The 19,790-nt window shown below is 39.7% G+C and overlaps 1 protein-coding gene across 4 annotated transcripts in view; it reads right to left on the minus strand.

Moving 5' to 3' along the window:
• Positions 1–19,790, minus strand: part of TIAM1 (TIAM Rac1 associated GEF 1) — a 222,193-nt gene that overhangs the window by 76,336 nt on the left and 126,067 nt on the right. For all 4 annotated transcript variants that reach the window (XM_009451179.5, XM_063803682.1, XM_054675302.2 and 1 more), the window contains 4 exons: positions 19,480–19,554; positions 16,295–16,465; positions 9,140–9,244; positions 418–499 (listed from right to left, as the gene is read on the minus strand). In XM_009451179.5, the coding sequence (XP_009449454.2) occupies positions 418–499; positions 9,140–9,244; positions 16,295–16,465; positions 19,480–19,554 (433 nt within the window). The remainder of the gene's footprint in view (positions 1–417; positions 500–9,139; positions 9,245–16,294; positions 16,466–19,479; positions 19,555–19,790) is intronic.

Here is a 19,790-nt window from a genome sequence, read left to right on the forward strand (position 1 = left end):
GTTTCCTTGTCGCCACCTTACAAAAATCACTGTTCTGCCACTGCCCAGAGGGAGCTCTCATTCTGTTTTGTAGAATGGAGGCTATCCCATGCATGAATCACAAATAAAAGCCAGTCAGATTTATAACTAAACTTGTTGTAATTTTATCTTTTGACATATAAAATAAGCTACCCACTTCCTTTTTAGGACAGTAGAATCCCAGTAATTAAAGTTATGAAATTTAACACCAAAGTCTACATCGTACCCAGAGTAAATACCCCTTTTATTCCCTAGTGTGGCTGCCCTCCACAGAACAGGAGCCAGATATACTATCTGTTTTAGATAGGACTCAAAGGCATTTTGTTGAACTGTAAATAAATGCATGCTTACATAAGAAATACTTTACCTTAAAACACAAACAAAGAAAAATAAACTTACCGTAAGTATCAGCAGCTGTATCTGACTTCTCAATGTGGATGCTCTGAGTGACTTTTGGACAGATTTCAATTTCTTTGTACAGCTGAAAGTTACAAAGGGGAATCTAATTAGAATTTCATTATAACTAACTTTTTAAAATGGTCATCATTTCATAAATCTATTTTTTCACAATTGATACTTACGTGAATTTGCACTTCACAATCTTATCATTAAACGAAACTCATTAAAAGTAAAAAGTAAAAGTAAAAACTTCCAGCTGTCATCCTCAAACATAGCCACAGTTTGGTTTCTAAGTAATTCCTCCACATCACTGTCTGTCTATTCCTACCCAATGTCTATCACAGACCTGAAAAATAATGCTAAAGTAATGGAGATCTCTAGTTGTGGGGAGGAAAAGTTTATTAAAATCAAGAAGAGGTTATAAAGATCTTGGTATGGAATTCATGGAAATAAGATAAATCTCTATGCTTCCATTCAAAAAGTTCATCATAGTACAAATAAGTAGAGACAAATGATAGCATTGAAACAGAAAACAAATTACGTAAAGGAGGATATTCTTTTTTTTAGCCACTGAACTGTATCGAAATTAGCTAGAAAACTGAAGTACACAAATTAATCAGCCCTCTAAAAGCCCAAGAAAGGAAATAACTTATGACTAAGTCCTCAAAAGCAATTGCAACAAAAATGAAAATGGAAAAGTGGGACCTAATTAAACTAAAGAGCTTCGGCACAGAAAAAGAAACTGTCAATAAACCGACAATCTACAGTATGGGAGAAAATATTTGCAAACTGTGCATCTGACAAAGGTGTAATATCCAGAAACTATAAGGAACTTAAATCAACAAAAAGTGAATAATCTCATCAAAAAACGGGCAAAAGACATGAACGGGCACTTCTCAAGAGAAGACATATATGTGGCCAATAAATATATGAAAAAATGTACACATCGCTAATTATCAGAGAAATGTAAACCAAAACCACATTGAGATACCATCTCACACCAATCAGAATGGCTATTACTAAAAAGTCAAAAAACAACAAATGCTGGTGAGGCTGCAGAGAGAAGGGAATGCTTTTCTTTTCTTTCTTTTTTTTTTTTTTTTTTTTTTTTTTGACACGGAGTGTTGCTCTGTTGCCCAGGCTGGAGTGCAGTGGTGCGATCTCGGCTTACTGCAACCTCCATCTCCCAGGTTCAAGCAATTCTCCTGCCTCAGCCTCCTGAGTAGCTGGGATTACAGGCGTTTGCTACCACATCTGGCTAATTTTTTTTTTTTTTTTTTTTTTGTATTTTTAGTGGAGATGGGGTTTCGCCATGTTGGCCAGGCTGGTCTCGAACTCTGACCTCAAATGATCCGCCCACCTCAGCCTCCCAAAGTGCAGGAATTACAGGCATGAGCCACCACGCCCGGCTGAGAAGGAAACACTTATACACTGTTGTTGGGAATGTAAATTAGTTCAGCCACTGTGGAAAGCAGTTTGGAGACTTCTCAAAGAACTTAGAACTACCACTTGATGCAGCAATCCCATTACTTGGTATATATCCAAAAGAAAATAAATCATTCTACCAAAAAGACATGTGCACTGTATGTTCATTGCAGCACTATTCACAATAGCAAAGATGTGAATCAATCTATATGCCCATCCAGGGTGGATTGGATAAAGAAAATGTGGTACACATATACCACAGAATACTATGTAGCCATGAAAAAGAACAAAATCATGTTCTTTACAGCAACATGGATGCAGCTGGAAGCCATTATCCTACGTGAATTAACACAGAAACAGAAAACCAAATACCTTCTCACTTACAACTAGGGGCTAAACAATGAGTACTCATGGACATGAAAATGGCAACAATAGATACTGGGGACTACCAGAGGGGGAAGGCAGGAGGAGGACAAGGGTTGTGAGACTAACTGCTGGGCACTAGGCTTACTACCTAGGTGACAGGATCAACAGTACCCTAAACCTCAGCATCATGCGATATACTCAGGTAACAAACCTGCACATGTGCCCCTTGAATCTAAAATAAGAGTTAAAATTATTTAAAAATTTTTTTAAACAAAAAAGGCTGGAAAAAGAGCTTTGTACAAAGTCAAGATAAGAATGATGCAGAGTTCACACATCATAAATGTTGTTTAAATTAATCGATATTTCATTTTCTTTTTTCTTTTTTTTTTTTGAGACGGAGTCTCGCTCTGTCGCCCAGGCTGGAGTGCAGCGGTGCGATCTCGGCTCACTGCAAGTTCCGCCTCCCAGGTTCACGCCATTCTCCTGCCTCAGCCTACCGAGTAGCTGGGACTACAGGCGCCTGGCTTTTTTTTTTTTTTTTTTTTTTTTTTTGTATTTTTAGTAGAGACAGGGTTTCACCATGGTCTCGATCTCCTGACCTCATGATCCGCCCGCCTCAGCCTCCCAAAGTGCTGGGATTACAGGCGTGAGCCACCGCGCCCAGCCGGATATTTCATTTTCATATGTCAAGATCTATCATCAAGACAATAACTTACGGAGTTCTGACCATGTGTCATGCCTCTCACACTAACTCCATGAGACAAGCGTGATGTCCATTTTACAAATAAAGGCAAGAGCCTAAAGAGAAAGTACTTTCCTAAATTCAGAAGACCAGTTCATACACAGCTGGGATTATGAACCCAGGTCTCACTGGCTCTAGAGCCGTGTTCTTTCCACTACACTATGATGCCTCCCAGATCAGCCTTCACTGGAACACAGGGTATGAACGCAAAGGGAACCTACCCTCTTAGGTCAGTCAAAGGTTCCAATCCAAAATTTGTAATAAAAACTCACAAACAAATAGATGTGTCAAATGCTCATATAGATTTTTAAAATTATTACTCTATCTTAAAATGAAAACCAATTTTGAGCCAAGGTCAATAACAAAAAACGTGGCCGTTAGCACTAAAGAGAAGTCTTGATGATTATCTAAACTTGCCCGTATCCCTGACCACACAGCCATTCGTCCAGAAACGATTTTATTCAGGCAGGTAGAAAAGAGTGGCCAGTTTCTTCTCTTTATTTGCTTGGGGCATTTGAGAGGTCAGCATAATACTTGTGACTCAGGAGCCTGAGAAAGCGTTTGCTATAATAGAATGCCAAGGAGTGTGGGGGATAGGAACGTGGACAGGACAGCTTGGATCCTTTTAAACACCTCAATTTAATGCAATTTCCACCAAATGCAACGTGTCAAGGGCATGACTGAATGTGGTTTCAGTGTTATACTTTAGAAATGTTTCATACTGATACGTTTACAAATGAGAAGAAATCAGTTATACTACTTTTTCATTCAGAAAATAGCCACCAAAACTCTAAATACTAAATTCAATAAGGTTTACAATGTATAACCTAACACCACAAAATACTCACGGAAACGTTATCAACTACGTTCACTTCAACTTATCAGGAGCCTTACTTTTATTTTTTAAAACTTTAAGAGCCAAACCTTTCCTCCAGGTGGCAGTATATAACTGTTTGTTTTAATCATTTCCACAGGATCTAGTGGGACTAGAGCTTTGTGCATAATCTTTCCTATATTTTCATAATACTACTTCCTAGTTTTCTTTGAAATTAGTGTGAATATCACTGTGTCTTTTGCTGGTCTCAGACAACAACTCAGTATCATAAGACAGGCCCGCTGGCCACAACATCCTTAGGCTGGTTGGACTAAAGCCAGGTTTAGTGAACAAAACTAAAACTATATTTCAAGAAGCGTTTGTACTTTAAAATATATTTTCAATGCAACCACAATATCTGGAACTAGAAATCTCGAAATTCAGTAGTTTTATACATAAATGCACTTAATGATGAAATAGCTCACATCTTCCCTTTCTTTTATTAAATCGATAATGTTGCAACTTTCCCTGTTTTCAAAAACTGGATGAGAAGATCACCAGATTTTAAGAAAAAAATTGCTTACCTAGGGCTCTTGAGTTCTCACAAAATCAGGATCATTTCTTTCTCTGTCTCCTTTGGGTGGCTTGGTCTGAGCCACCGTCACGCTCTTGCCTGACGATGACTCTCTACAGCCTTCTATGGGCCCTGGCTGCTCATCCTCTCATGCCCTATGGGCCCACTCATCTGCCATAGTGAGCCTTTCAAAGCCGACAATGCCCTTTCTCTCTGGGGTTTCCTACGGCACTTAGGATCTACATGGCCTATCCTTTTTCCCTACCCCCAACATCTCCTGCATCCCCTCTTTCGTGCCCTCTCCGCCAATCCTCCTCAAACACCAGGTAAGCCACCTCCACCATGGCCACCCTCCCCCTGCCCAGGCCTTAGCCAGCTTGTTCTCTCAGCCTAGAACATTTTTTTTTTTTTGAGACAGAATCTGGCTTTGCCACCCAGGCTGGAGTGCAGTGGCACAATATTGGCTCCCTGTAACCTCCGCCTCCCGGGTTCAAGCAATTCTCCTGCCTCAGCTTCCTGAATAGCTGGAACCATAAGCGTGTGCCACCATGCCTGGTTAATTTTTGTATTTTTAGTAGAGATGGAGTTTCAGCATGTTGGCCAAGCTGGTCTCGAACTCCTGACCTCAGGGGATCCACCTGCTCAGCCTCCCAAAGTGCTGGGATTACAGGCGTGAGCCACCATGCCTGGCCAGCCTAGAACACTTGTCTGCAAAATACCTCTATGATTCCACTCCCTCTCTTCACTCACTCACCCTGTTCGAACATCACATTAAAAAAAACACACACACACACAAAATAAATAAAATAAAATAGCAACAAGACCCACTGCAGATGTGCCATCTCCCTCTCTCTACTTGCCCCAACTTCTTGTCTCTCCAGGCTTTGAACATTCCGTGACATATTACACATTCACATGTATTTTTACTTGTTTCTGCAAACTTGAATACAGGTTCCACCAGGAGCAGAATTGTTTTGGTGTATCCCCAGTGCCTAGAACAGCTAGAATAGTGCCAGGCATACAAATGCTAAATAAATATTTGCTAGATGATAGCTGGTGTGGTGGTGGGCAACTCTATTCCCAGCTACTTGGGAGGCTGAGGCAGGAGAATTGCTTGAACCAAGGAGGCAGAGGTTGCAGTGAGCTGAGACTGTCCCACTGGACTCCAGCCTGGGCGACAGAATGAGACTCTATTTCAAAAAAATAAAAAATAATTAAAAAAATATTTGCTGGATGAGTGAATAAATAAATTGATCAGTGTTTCTGTAAACTTTATTTCTACCTGTCACTTTATAAAAAAACACATTTAGTGTGGGTTTTTGAAAAGAGCTTCCATAGACTACAATCATGTATATGATCATTCCGTGGACCGGACCCAACAAACAAGTCATCGTGAAAAAGTGGCCAAACAGGTATTACTTCTATTAGAAACACAACCAGCAAAGTGGATAAATCAACGGCTAACTATTCCTGGTTATTCATAAGCAAGAGAATCCCCTGACCCCCAAAATAAACACACTAGATCCTCTGAAAAGATCTTTAAAATACAGTACATACTTTTGCTAATAACTACTGGTCTTACTACTAAAGACTGTTTGACAAAAAATGGCATAGAATAAAATATTTTGGGAGAGTCATACATGAATGAGTCATTTATAGGGAAATGGCTTGTAACACTTGAAGTTTCCCATGTCCATCAAAATCAAAATGGAGGTGAGCCAGGGAAACCAATTAACTGTGTGTGGTCTGATGCATATTCAGTAAGGGACAAGACACTGAATACCTGCAGACTCTCAAAAAGCATCCAGGAATGCTGTTCAGAAACCCCCTGTCTCAGAATGATGCTATGCCCAGCTTAATGGCCTAAAGCAGGGATTCAAAACCAGGGACCCATGGATAGAGTTCAAGTGGTTTATGAATGTGGATGATAAAAAAACAGTGATATTGGCTGGGCGCGGTGGCTCACGCCTGTAATCCCAGCACTTTGGGAGGCCGAGGCAGGTGGATCACGAGGTCAGGACTTCAAGACCAGCCTGGCCAAGATGGTGAAACCCTGTCTCTATTAAAAATACAAAAATTAGCCGGGCATGGTGGCGGTCGCCTGTAATCCCAGCTACTCGGGAGGCTGAGGCAGGGAGTTGTTTGAACCTGGGAGGCGGAGGTTGCAGTGAGCCAAGATCGCGCCACTGCACTCCAGACTGGGCAACTGAACAAAACTTCATCACAGAAAAAAAAAAAGTGATATCTTTATATTTACAAACCTTAAACTGAAAATCAGCATTTCCTTTTATCCTAAATGAATGTAGGCAACAAACACAGTAATAGTAGCAGTGCCTGTGACTCCGTCACGAATAGAAATCACAGTTATTTTCATATCATGTTTTAGCTGCTGCTAGTGTCTCAAAATGTTATTTATGCTCATCGTTACCTCAGAACAGTGGTAGCTATTAGATCTACTGCTAGGTCTTGTAATTTAATGGTCTAGCTATTAGGTCTATGTCTACCTATTAAGCCTTATAATTTAATAAGCTAATAAATAAGAACATATATTACCAATAATTCAAAAAATATTTTTGAGAACTATTTCAATATATTTAGGGCACAGGTAAGCCTATGTATTCTATTTCACGCGATTGAAAATATCATTCTGAGAAGGGGTCTGGAGGCTCCACCAGGCTACCAAAAGTATCCAAAGGACAAAATAATTAAGAACCTTGGTCGAAACAGAGGTTTTGCAAGACTGTGGCATTTGCATCCTTAGAGATCTATGGGCTGGAGACCTTCTGCAACAGGCCAAGAAATAATACCATGGTCTCCCTGTACTTTAGATTCTTTTAAAATACATATATAGCTATCTGCATACAAAAATTGTAGATCCAAACAGACTAAGGAGACCACACAATGGGCAAGGCTTAAAAATAATAAATGAGTCCATACAATTTCAAAAACTATGTCTGAAGTACCTATACCTCTTATGTGTAAAATATGAGGAACATGGAACCTGGTTAGGCATGATCCCTATAATTCAGGATGCAAAATACTCATTAACCCCAAGATGCAAAATATATAATCTAATAACTCTTCCAGTGTTAGCAGGAAAGCACTTCCCTTTTTTAAGTAAGAAAAAAGGGTTTTCTTTCCTTTACTCATACAGCAGCACCAAGACTGGCCTTTTCCCCAGGCCAGAAAAAGAATATATCAGCCCTCTCTGTTAAATGTACTGAACACAGAACAGTTACTGATTTAAGTGATAGTTGGAAAAGGGCTCATTATTTTGATAATCTTCTATTGCATAACGTGCTATAAGTGTTACAAAAGCACACGCTCTCTTACATTTCCTTAAAAGCCCTTAAAGGGGCACAAGGTAACTTTTCAGATAACAGAAATGTTCCAAAGCATGATCACAGCAGTGGAAACAAGACTGTATACATTTGTCAAAACTCATTGGATTGTGTCCTTAAAGTTGGCAAGAGTTTCCTTAAATGTAAAGTATACCTCAATAAAGTTGACTAAAAACACAATTTCCTACTCATTTTTAAATCATGCTTCCCTTTTCCAAAAAGAGAATAATACTTCGGTTTAAATGTTCAGTTCCGCTTTCTGTGGTGAAACCCTGTCTGAAGTCACTGTTATTCACACATCCATGGCAAGCAGTCAGAGCCCCCAGAGGAATGACTAAGTACAGAGAGAGCACAGGAACTCCAAAATAGAGGCACCTTGCTCCCAAAATGTTTCTTTCCTGGAACTGACAAACGCACCACTTTGCTAAAGAGCAAAGAGCTTGTCACTGGGCTTACTGCAATAACAACCATTGTAATTTACCAAGTAAGCATATTATCTCTAATCTTTGTAAAATCCTAGAAATTAAGTATTAGCATTTCATTTTTTTTTCTTGGCTAGTTCCATATGATTAGTAAGCAGGTCTGATTCAGAACCCCAGTCCCATAAGTATGTTCAAACTCAAATATATGTAAATGTCCCCAAGAAGCTATATAAATACAGTTCCAAAAGACTAGGACATAGATGGCAGCTTTTTTCACCCAACAAGATTTGATCCAGCAGTTTCAACATGGCTACGGATGTCACACAAAATTAGAATTAGCACTGTTTTCTGTAACAACAACCAGCTGATTTTTAAGTCACCAATTAAAATAAAAGACTGGCCGTGCGCAGTGGCTCACGCCTGTAATTCCAGCACTTTGGGAGACTGAGGTGGGAGGATCACTTGAGCCCGGGAGTTCAAGACCAGCCTGGGCAACAAAGCAGGATCCTGTCTCTACAAAAAAAAAAAAAAAATCAAAAAATAAAAGTTCGTCAGCCATGGAGCTGCGTGCCTGTGGTTCCAGTTACTCAGGAGGCTGGTACAGGAGGACCACTTAAGCCCAGTAGTTCAAGGTTGAGGTGAGCTATGATCACACCACTGTACTCCATCCAGCCTCGGTGACAGAGTGAGATCCTGTCTCTAAACAACAAAATAAAAATACTAAAATACAATAAAATAAAAGATTGCCAATGCAAGGAAAGCTAGTATTATAATAATGACTAAAGTTCTATCTAAGAGATAGCTCTAGATTTTGATTTGTCATGATAGCACTGCACTGCTTCGTGCGTAAACAAAGGTGATCATTCCACTCTGGAATACTGAGCTAAGTAAAGCCATCTCCACCAACTTAAGGGCTATGAATGAAGCTCGTTTATTTTTGAACTCGTTCCACTCCACCAACTACAATTAACACGAGAACACTCATAATTTGAAGATAATCTCCCATAAAATGTGCTTGGACAACAGTCATAACATTACCAGCTCATAGATGTCTTCCTCGGGCTGTGGAACATAGTGCTGCATTTTGTTTTCTATTAGAAATTTCAGGCGCAGGTAATGAGCAGAATGATCCAGTTGATGTGTCTGGGACAAAAAAAGAAAGAAAGAAAGAAAATGTCTGTTCAATAGTAAATAGGCACAATTAGTTCTCCACCAACGTATGATGTATTCCTATGACCAATAGAGTTTTTTGTTGTTGTTGTTGTTGTTTTGAGATGGAGTTTCACTCTTGTTGCCCAGCCTGGAGTGCAACGGCGCAATCTCGGCTCACTGCAACCTTCGCCTCCTGGGTTCAAGTGATTCTCCTGCCTCAGCTTCCTGAGTAGCTGGGATTACAGGCGCCCACCACCACGCCCAGCTGATTTTTATGTTTTTAGTGGAGATGGGGTTTCACTATGTTGGCCAGGCTGGTCTCGAACTCCTGACCTCAGGTGATTCACCCGCCTTGGCCTCCCAAAGTGCTGGGATTACAGGCGTGGGCCACTGCTCCCGGCCCAATAGAAATTTGATACTGAATGGGGGTATAAAGTTGCTATACTTCTTAAAAAGTTTACATCGTAAATGCAAAGTTTTAAAATAACTTTCATTGAACACACTGGTAACATTCCAAGGGTATCTTAGGATTCAATGGAAACAACTGACTCACATCTCCACGCCTCCTTATTTGATTCATTGTGCTAACACTGGTAAAATTTTCAACAAAACACAGCAGATCAAAAAGGTTCTTAAATATAACTTCATAGATAGGTGATTAAAGAAAAGGGTAACAAGAAAGGTAAGAAAATATTGTATTTACAATGAGAGAAAAAAGCTGTGCCCAGGCAAAGTTGTTTTTTTAACCACATAGGGACAGTGGGACAGTTGTTAACAGTTCATTTGCAAGCGAGTCAGTGTGAAGACAAGGCTTTTGGACTTCAATCTTATTTATATACTCCCCAAGTGAGACTCCCTCCGGGGGCAGTGCTAATAGGCGTGTGTCCAACTATGGAAACACACTGAATGACTCGCTCAAAGAAAACAATTCTAAAATTGAAATTTTCAAGGACCCTTTAGTCCAGGATGGGACAATAGATTTTTTCTTCCTGTCTAAAAAGCAATCTTTGAATTAATTTTGAGGAATAAGTAATAATACCAACATGGTTTTATAAATCATTCTCAGTAGACAGTCAAGAGGATACAGGGAAAAAAGAAAATGCTCTCCGAAAGTTACACAGCAACATGAAAATATATTGCTAGAGAGAAAATGTTTAAACCAAGTGATTTTTTTAAGCATCCTTATCTTTTAGGGGTACATCCTAAAGCGCTAATAGATAGAAATGATATAATGTCTGGAATTTGCTTCCAAAACAAATAAGAGTTGGGGGCGGGAGTGAGTAAATCGATAAAACTTAATTTGATCATTACAGATGCTAGGTGATAGATACATGAGAATTTATTACATTGTTCCCTACTTTTATACAAATTGGACATTTTTCACAAAATAAATATAAAACCTCTTCACATTCAAAGCTCTGCAGGTGAGAACTATTTCAAAATAAATAAAGTTAATTTTAACTGGTTCAGTACTCTTTCTACTTACCCCACCCTCAAAATAATATTTTTAAAGCCAAACTAACAGCATTCCAATAACCATTCCAGTAATATATATTCAGTTACACTTAACGAACTCTTAGATACGCCAGACACCGTGTGCAGTAGTGAGAATACAGAAACTAATACAACATAAATGCAGTCTTCAGGAGTGTCTGCAGCTGCAGGTAAAAGCTATGTAGATGTGGGAGGTGAGGCAGCAGTGGTTTAGCATTTTAAATAAATATGTACATGCAGGACAGGCAACCTGCATTCTTGCAAAAGCACATTTCCAGAAAGTGGAAATGAGTTCACTCTGAACACACAGCAGAAGGATAAAGTTTTCTATCAGTGATTCTTGGGAACCCCAACCTTTCTCCTCTCCTGAGTAATATGATAGTTTGCAGCCTGCTGTGCCAGACACAGATGCCATTCACCGAACATGTCCCAGTGCACCTGGCTTTTGTCCTTTCACTGCCTATATTTGAGACCAGATGCTCAATGTCTGACAGATCCAAGATTGTTGATGTCAAAGATAATAAGGCTGGAGGCGAAAGCCCAGGGAACATAAAACAGGAACTTTTTAAGTGTGCTACTTACTGCCGGAGAATCATCAAGATAAATAAACAACAACAAAATACTAATATTTAGGGTGATGTGATGAGCAAGAAAAGTTTTCCTAAGAGAGATCGAAGCTGCAAATGTTTCCCACCTACCTGGGTCCTCACTGAAATCTTTAATTAGAAGCAAAAATTTTGGTTCACCATCTGTTTCCGACTGAGGCGGAAGGGAAAGAAATGAAATTTCATGGGTTCTTAGTAACAGGAACAAATTCACTTGGAAACCTTATCATCATCATTAATAAACACTTTGTGGGCACTCCTTAATGAGACTGCCACTGAAACAGACTGTCTTCCAGAAATCAGGCCAAAACAGCAAGCTCACCCAAGAAGTTCTGGTTCCTGAAACTTCAGTGTGAGAGACAGCCCACTGTCAGGCACAAATAGCCTAAGGTGGTCCTGGTGTGGACTGCGGAGAACTCCAGCATCCCCTAAATGCTACAGTACTGAAAACATTTATACAAACATGCAGAGAATGTCAAGGCCCCTCACTTGAATTGTGTAATGCATTGCAGAGAACTAAAGAATGATAAATATAGCAATGGTAATAAGAATGATTCTTGGCTGGGCGTGGTGGCTCATGCCTGTAATCCCATCACTTTGGGAGGCCAAGGTGGGCTAGTTGCTTAAGCCTAGGAGCTTGACCAGCCTGGGTAACATGGTGAAACCCTGTCTGTATCAAAAATACAAAAATTAGCCACGCATGGTGGGGTGAGCCTGTAGTCCCTGTAGGCTACTCAGGAAGTTGAGGCGGGAGGATTGCTTGAGCCTGGGAGGGCAAGGCTGCAGTGAGCTATGACTACACCACTGTACTTCAGCCGGGGGGACAGAGTGAGACCCTGTCTCAAAAAAAATTAATAAATAAGTAAAAGGAAAAAAAGATTATTGCCACAAACCATCATATTTTTCAAACTTCTTTAAGTTACAATAATGTCTTGATAACTTTAAAAAATAAAAATCAGCACAAGCAGCAAACATGAAAATTATAATGGTCTTACTTGTAACTTAAGAGCCCTAATTTTGGTCAGTAAATAGTTACTCTCAAAATAGGACATTGGATCAAAATATATACCAGTGTGTCTTATTATTTTGGTAAAAGTTTCTGAATTATGAGCCCTTGTTAATCACGGCTGGTCTAACATAAAAATAAAATCCTAATGAATTAATTAAATCAGATCATCAGAACGATCAAGAAGAATTTTATGCTCCTTAGATACCTGTTAGTCAATATCAAAGCAAGTCAAACAACTAACCATGTTCAGAATACATCTTTGTGCAAAGGAGTTTCAAATGTTAATGAATATTTAAACATAGTAATTCTAAATGTGTGGCCTTGCTTTAGACATAAAACATTCAAGTGAAAATTCAAAAGAAAATTGAGACTCGTAAAACATTCAAGGAAAATTCAGTTAGGAAAAAATTTAAAAGGTATAAATTTGTTTTCCAATGTACATGTACTTAAGTTACTTAGCATTTGATTCATTTTGAGGCAATGCAGCCGCAAATTATACCCTAAGTATTATGGTACAACAATTTTTAGTTTAGTTGGCATAATTTTTTAAATTCGCATCTTACTATGACTATTTCAAAGGATGAAACAGCAAAACACAATGTAGATATTTTCAGTAAATAGTTTGCACCAATTAAAATAGATAACATCTCAGAATTTACTGCCTTAGAGCTCCTAATCCATTATGTTTTGCTCTTCTATTTTTCTTCATATTCTCCCATTTCAGTCAAACTTCTAGAAGACATACAAACATGCAATTACTGCATACAGAAATGCAAACATGTAGTCACTGCATACAGAAATATGTATCCACACACACACACACACACACACACACACACAAAGTGCTATTGTAGAATTTCTAAAGATATTTTCCCTCCCCTTCAAAGTAACCTTTTCTTTCTCTAAACGCCAATGGTTATAGCATATCCAAAGCCACAGCTGACGTAGTAAAAGCATGAAATAAAACTGACACATGGTCACATGTGAATAATATCAGTAGGTATAAATGAATGAAAATATGTTGCAATTATTTTTGTAGTTGTAACGATCAGAATATATCCAAAACCTATAGGGCAACATGGTTACCTGCTATATTTAGCAACAATCATTCCAGTAACATCTCTGACATGAATTGTATATGAAATGAAGATCTTGAAACATTTACTATACCAGAACTTGACTGGTGCTCAGATGGCAGATGGCAAACTGATGTGAAATGATGTGGATCAGATAGAATAGGAAAGAGAATGAGCTGAATGCAAGAGACAGAAGAAACAGATTGATTATTAAATATTAGAGAAAGCATCTATCACCAAACATTGAGAATAACAATAACGAAACAAAAGACAGGCATTTTTACAATCATCTTTGTTTTCAATGAGGAAAAAAAAAACCATTCGCCATTACATCAGATTGTTAATAACATGGGACACTGTTTTCCCCATTATCTCCTTCCCTGTTAAGAATAAAATCAGATCCACTAATTACAATAAGGTGTTTTCCAAGGAAGAAGCAAGCTTTAGAAGGCACCTGGCCCTGAGCATACTATATCACTTTTCCTACATGGGTGCTTTTCCAAAGACCATCAATTTCTGAAATGCACACACAAGTCTTCCAGTTTTAAACTCATGAGATTTTTTATGTGTGTGTATTTTTAGTACAGATGGGGTTTTGCCATGTTGGCCAGGCTGCTCTCGAACTCCTGGCCTCAAGTGATCTGCCCTCCTCAGCCTCCCAAAGTGCTGGGATTACAGGCGTGAGCCACCGTGCCCGGCATAAACTCATGAGATAGAAGCTTGTTCCACACCACGATGTTTTTGCTTTTATTTCTATGTCTTGGGAAAAAGAACTGAAGGCCTAGGGAAAATTGGACAGGACTAACTTTTACTGTTGGAGAAAGGGATTTTGTACCTTAATGATGCCATCAGAAACCTTTCAGGTGACAGAAATAAACACTTTAAAGGGGATCAGGTCCACTACATTATCTAGATATGGTCTCTAACTGGCAATGACAATACTATTCTTCATTCCCCTAGTTTCTTCCAAAGCAAAAGCTTGAAACGTACGTAAAGTGGGCCAATCATTCATTGCTTCACTCACTGATCAATCTTCCACCAATCAATGGTAATCGGAAAACTTTGGCTTAACCTTCGATTCCTGGTCGAGTTTAAAGCCAACGTGCACAGGATGCTCCAAAGCCATGTTATTCCTCTGGAAACACCTGCCAGAGTTGGGCTTATACAAAAAAGCCAGAAAGTTCTACTTTTAACACCTTCATCTGCAGATCTGACAAGAACTCTTCAGCTCTGCAGAATGTTAATGGGTCTCTAAAGAATTGTGCTAATTATAAGTAAAGGAATGCAGAAATCCTCTACAGACCAATTTTATTAAGTAATTAACATGAAAAAATTGTGAACTGAGATACCATTATCTCCAAAAGCTAGAACCCTCGTACATGAAGGATTCAAAGCACACAGAGAGGTGATACCATTTATTTTTAGCATCCATGTCAGGGCTGACTTTAGTTATGGCCCAAAACAAGTGATTCTTCTATTTTTCCTCCACATACATAAGACATTTTAAGAGGCTAATTTGAGCTGAACTGTCCATTTCCCTGATTCATATGAAGAGCCATGTTTTTTCTTTAAAAAGCCGTCTGTGATTTGCTTTTTTGAAAATACAAAAATTGCTGATAGTAGAACTACAAAATTGAGGTACTTGCGGAGGTAGTGAAAGTCATTCAGTATTTACAAACATTGTGTTGAATGATGAGATCTTTAAAACGTCATTTCATCCATCCAACTTCTTCTAGGATAAAATTGTGATAGAAAAGTTTTTCTTTTTTTTTTTAGCAGCCCCAAAGAAGACCAATTCACTCCCCTAAGAATATATTCTAGATTCTTCTGAGCCTTACTGACTGTCCTTCCTGAAGACTAACCCAGGTTCCGAGAGTTCTTGTGGACACTCGGCACTGCAGGATGCACCCAGCTGTAGAGAAGCCAGACGTGGGTTTAGTCTCTCCTTTGCAACTGACTGTGATGTGAGTTCAGGCAAGCAGCTAAGGCCCTCTGAGCTTCACTTCTTCCATGTGTACAATGGCAAAGTCTCAGCTCTTTCTCAGGCTCAGACCTGATACGACTACGACATAGAACTATTAATGCTATTCATTATGTAAAAATAAAAACAAGCATGCAATTAAAGTTCTTCTTTCCTCTCTCTCCCCTCACTCAAGACCATTCACCTGGCTGCCCTTCAGGGGGAAAAATGAAACCAGGTTCACTTTGAAAAAGATCAAGGCATTTCTTCCATGGTTTAAGGTGAAAGTAGAGAAAAGGAGCTCAATCATTTGTCATATTTCTAAAAAGGCTAATTCTGTGTTCACAAAAGAAGAATTTCCCACCAGTGGAGGTCAAACTTATATTTCCTTCCGTTTTCCCCAATTCTAAAGATGCCCATAGTGTATCGGTTACTGATTAAAGAGCAGGTGACAGAACAGTACCCATAATATGATGCCATTGAACACATGTATCTGTATGTGTGCAGAAAAAGGAATGAATGGTCAAATGCCAAAATGTTTGCAATGGTTATTTCTGGATTTCGTGAATAACAGTGGCCTTAATTTTCTGTTGTGTTCTTCACCTAGATTTTCTAAAAGGTTTGCAATGAGCATGTGATACATGCATTAGAAATCTATCAAACACACACATTGAAAGATGCTACTTAGAAGAGTTCCTCTCCTCCCAAACGTGAAGCATTCACTAATATAATTTTGAATATTATCACAAAGGAATGCAATGCTGCTCCGAAATGAAAGGCAGGTGTGTTTTAAGCACCTTCCTCTCCCACACGGCTCTGGGTTTCCACATGTGCCTTAGAAGACTCCTACACCCCATTCTGCTCTTCTTGGAGAAACAACCCAAAGCAGCTCCGTACCTTGCAAATCAGCTCCAGGGTGTCCCGTGCAGTGTCGCCTGGCCGGACGACCGTCAGGGCAGGCTGATTATTGGGCAGACAGAACCAGGATGGAGTGAAATACTCGTGGACCCAAATGTCGCAGTCAGGGTTGTGCTGGTGAACGTTAGGTAAGACCACTTCTTTCTCCCTCTATAACAAAAAATAAAGTTAGCAGGGCAGCAGCAGTGGAGCTCTGACAACCCTAGATCCCCAGACTGCACACAGGAATCACCGATTCCCATGAAAACAGCCCAGGGCAGAAGCGGAGGCAGTGATGGGAGGCAGGGGAACCCTTGGAGAGAGAGAAACTACTGAGAAAGCAGATTTATGGTGCAATGGAGAGATTTCAAACTTCAGCTGTGAGGCAGGCTTCACAACTGGCCCACAGCATCCATAGGTGATCACGACATGAATGAGCAGGTATCAAAACTTGGAAGAAAAGAAAGAAAGAGAGAGAGAGAGAGATAGGGAAGGAAGGAAGGAAGAAAAAGAAAGAAAGAAGGAAGGAAGGAACAAAAAGAAAGAAAGAGAGAGAGAAAAAGAAAGAAAGAAAGAGAAAGAAAGAAAGAAAAGAAAGAAAGTCACCATTCAGCTCAGCTTTATGGCTTTTATTTCTTCCACAAACTCATTTCAAGTTTCAAGCAGGGAATTCCTACAACAAGCACATCTGCCATGAGAACTTTACAGTTCAAAGCAATGGTGAAGCCCCAATCATTTTTTTTTTTCAAAAAGATCATGTTTTAGCACTACATATTTAAATTTATAGACAGCATCATTTTTGTGCTCTCCTTGGACCTTCAGCACGACCCGGCGCCAGAGACAATTCAATTTTCTGGAGGTCAAAGAACTTGAGGGATAACATCATGGCACCATGTAGCAAAAACAAGCCTCCTTTGCTGCCATCACTGTATCCTCTCCATCACTCTGCCTGAGGACCAGGGAGTGGAATGAAGTTTGTGAATGTGGGAGAAGGGTCGGAAGTCCTCCTTTAGCAGCTGGGTTAAACCTAAGCAAGCTAAGCAGATGAAGCAGAGGATGTTCCCTAGATTGATACAATGTTACGTTCCTTAGATTGATACAATGTTACGTTCCTTAGATTGATACAATGTTAGGAGCCCCGCGAAATAAGCAAGGAAAGAATGATGTTAGATTTCAGCAATGTAAACATAATATTGATGCTCAATATATGCTAAGTAATAGGCCTTCATTATTGATTTATAACCAGGCCACTAGTTGGTAAATATGTATCTACTGATGACCAAGAACAAGGCTGGTATCAGCAAATTACAAGAAGGAACAAATTTCCCAATGAAGGCTGAGAGGTGGTAATATAACCTCCATTCAAAAGAAGAATGGAATCCAAGAATGGGGGAAACGTTTTCGTCAAAGCCATTCAACTAAATCCAGCTGGGGAAGATAATTTCAGCCTCGCCTTTGAACAGAGTTGCTTTAGCAGATAAGTTGGACTCCAGGGAAGGAATTGTCAAAAAGCAATCAACGTACCTAAATCCCATTAACTATAATTGGAATATTCAGACTCTGCTCCAGTGTGCCACATTAAATAAATGCCCCTTAGCACTGGATCAACCCAAGTTTTGCATCTAAACAAGGCATTCTAGCCAGGATGTGGGAGAAAGACGTACCTTAGAAAAATGGAAAACCAAAAATGCTACACAGAAATCCAACGGAAAAACTTTCGCAGTTTCCAAGTTCTGTGGTCTAGAGAAGATATCTCAGTATTAAATGTGGACTAATAATGGTATGCAAGATGAACTGGCCAACCTCAGAAATGACCGAGTTAACATCAAAAACTATGCTTGGATTGCACATAGGCCCAAAAACTGAATTTCTTCAAATTTCATCAGAGAGAGATGCTCAGACAGTGGCCATGGATGAGTATTTCCAAGAACAGTGGCCTTTATATCCAGGATAGCATCATTCATGAGTAGTTTGGGTATGAAGGAAAGAAAAGGCCTTCCCATGGCCACTCTTCTCTCTTCCCCTCCAACAGCAGAACTCCCCATGGCACTCTGGATTCTGAAGCTCAGCTCCATCTACAACATGGGGCTGAGCCACTGATGACTGACACTACTTGGTTGCATGGCAACTGAGGGCTGAATTCTGTCATATTGATTCTGAGCCCGAGAACCAGAGGATCACACCAAGGTCACATTATCAACATCAGACCATCCCCCATCCCCCACACAAACAGGCTCCCAGTATCACTACTAGGGTCTTGAAAACGAGAGACGTCTATTTATTTAGAGGCTGAAAAAAGTGGCCAATTAAAAAACAAATCAGTATTTTTATGGGCTTTCAATCAGAGCAGTTTGAAAGCCCCTGTTAAATCCAAGCACAAGGCTGAACCAAGTGTGTGAATCTTTTTTTTTTTTTTTTTGAGACAGAGTCTTGCTCTGTCACCCAGGCTGGAGTGCAGTGGCTCCATCTCCGCCCACTGCAAGCTCCGCATCCTGGGTTCACGCCATTCTGCTGCCTCAGCCTCCCAAGTAGCTGGGACTACAGGTGTCCAGCTAATTTTTTTTGTTGTTGTTGTATTTTTAGTAGAGATGGGGTTTCATCGTGTTAGCCAGGATGGTCTCGATCTCCTGACCTCGTGATCCACCCACCTTGGCCTCCCAAAGTGCTGGGATTACAGGCGTGAGTCACCACGCCCGGCCGAATCTTTAATTGAACACTTGTCTTGGGAGGCAAATGCGTTTTTGTTGTTTTTCTTTTTTTAAAGAACACGCTATCGGAACAGTTCTTTGAAACTAATGGGAGCAAAACAGCATGTGTGGGCAGAGAGGGAGGGTACTAACAACACACCTCTTGGGAAGAGAAGTTGTACATGGAAAGAAATTGGCAATGGCATAAAATATTCAGCTATTCAGAACCCAAATTTCCTCTTACGTTCTAGAAACTCACACATCAAATGGTAAGTATGGGAAATGTTATGTCAGCAGGAGAATGTTCCCTCTACCACTCAGTTTTAAATATAAAATGATTTTCCATCTCTTGTTGACTTATTACATAACTTTTAAAAACTGATTTCAGTTTTTAATATTGAGTTTACTTAATTTTAGTAGCTCAAGACAACACTGCACCATGTATATGTTGATGCACTTGTGGTACTTTTAGAAAAGAAAACACACGTTTATTTTTACCTTGCCATCTGGAACAATGTCATCAAATATTCCCTCTAAAGATTTCTTTACAGCTTCGGTTCCCTCTCCAAACACCTGCATATACAAAAGTACCATCTTAAAAAGGAACCTGGGCAACAGGGCAAACGAAACGTAGGAAGGGGGAAGGAAATGGGCATGGCTATGACAAAACCTTACACACGTGTTCAGATACTCCTACATCAAATCCCAAAGCAGGTACAATAATTTATGGGAGCAGACCTGGAAAAACACATCCCTCTATCTAGATCACTTCCCTACGTGTTTGACAGTTGGAAAAAAAAAAGTTTGCT

The sequence above is a fragment of the Pan troglodytes genome, chromosome 22, assembly GCF_028858775.2.
Source record: "Pan troglodytes isolate AG18354 chromosome 22, NHGRI_mPanTro3-v2.0_pri, whole genome shotgun sequence".
Classification (NCBI taxonomy): Eukaryota; Metazoa; Chordata; class Mammalia; order Primates; family Hominidae; genus Pan; species Pan troglodytes.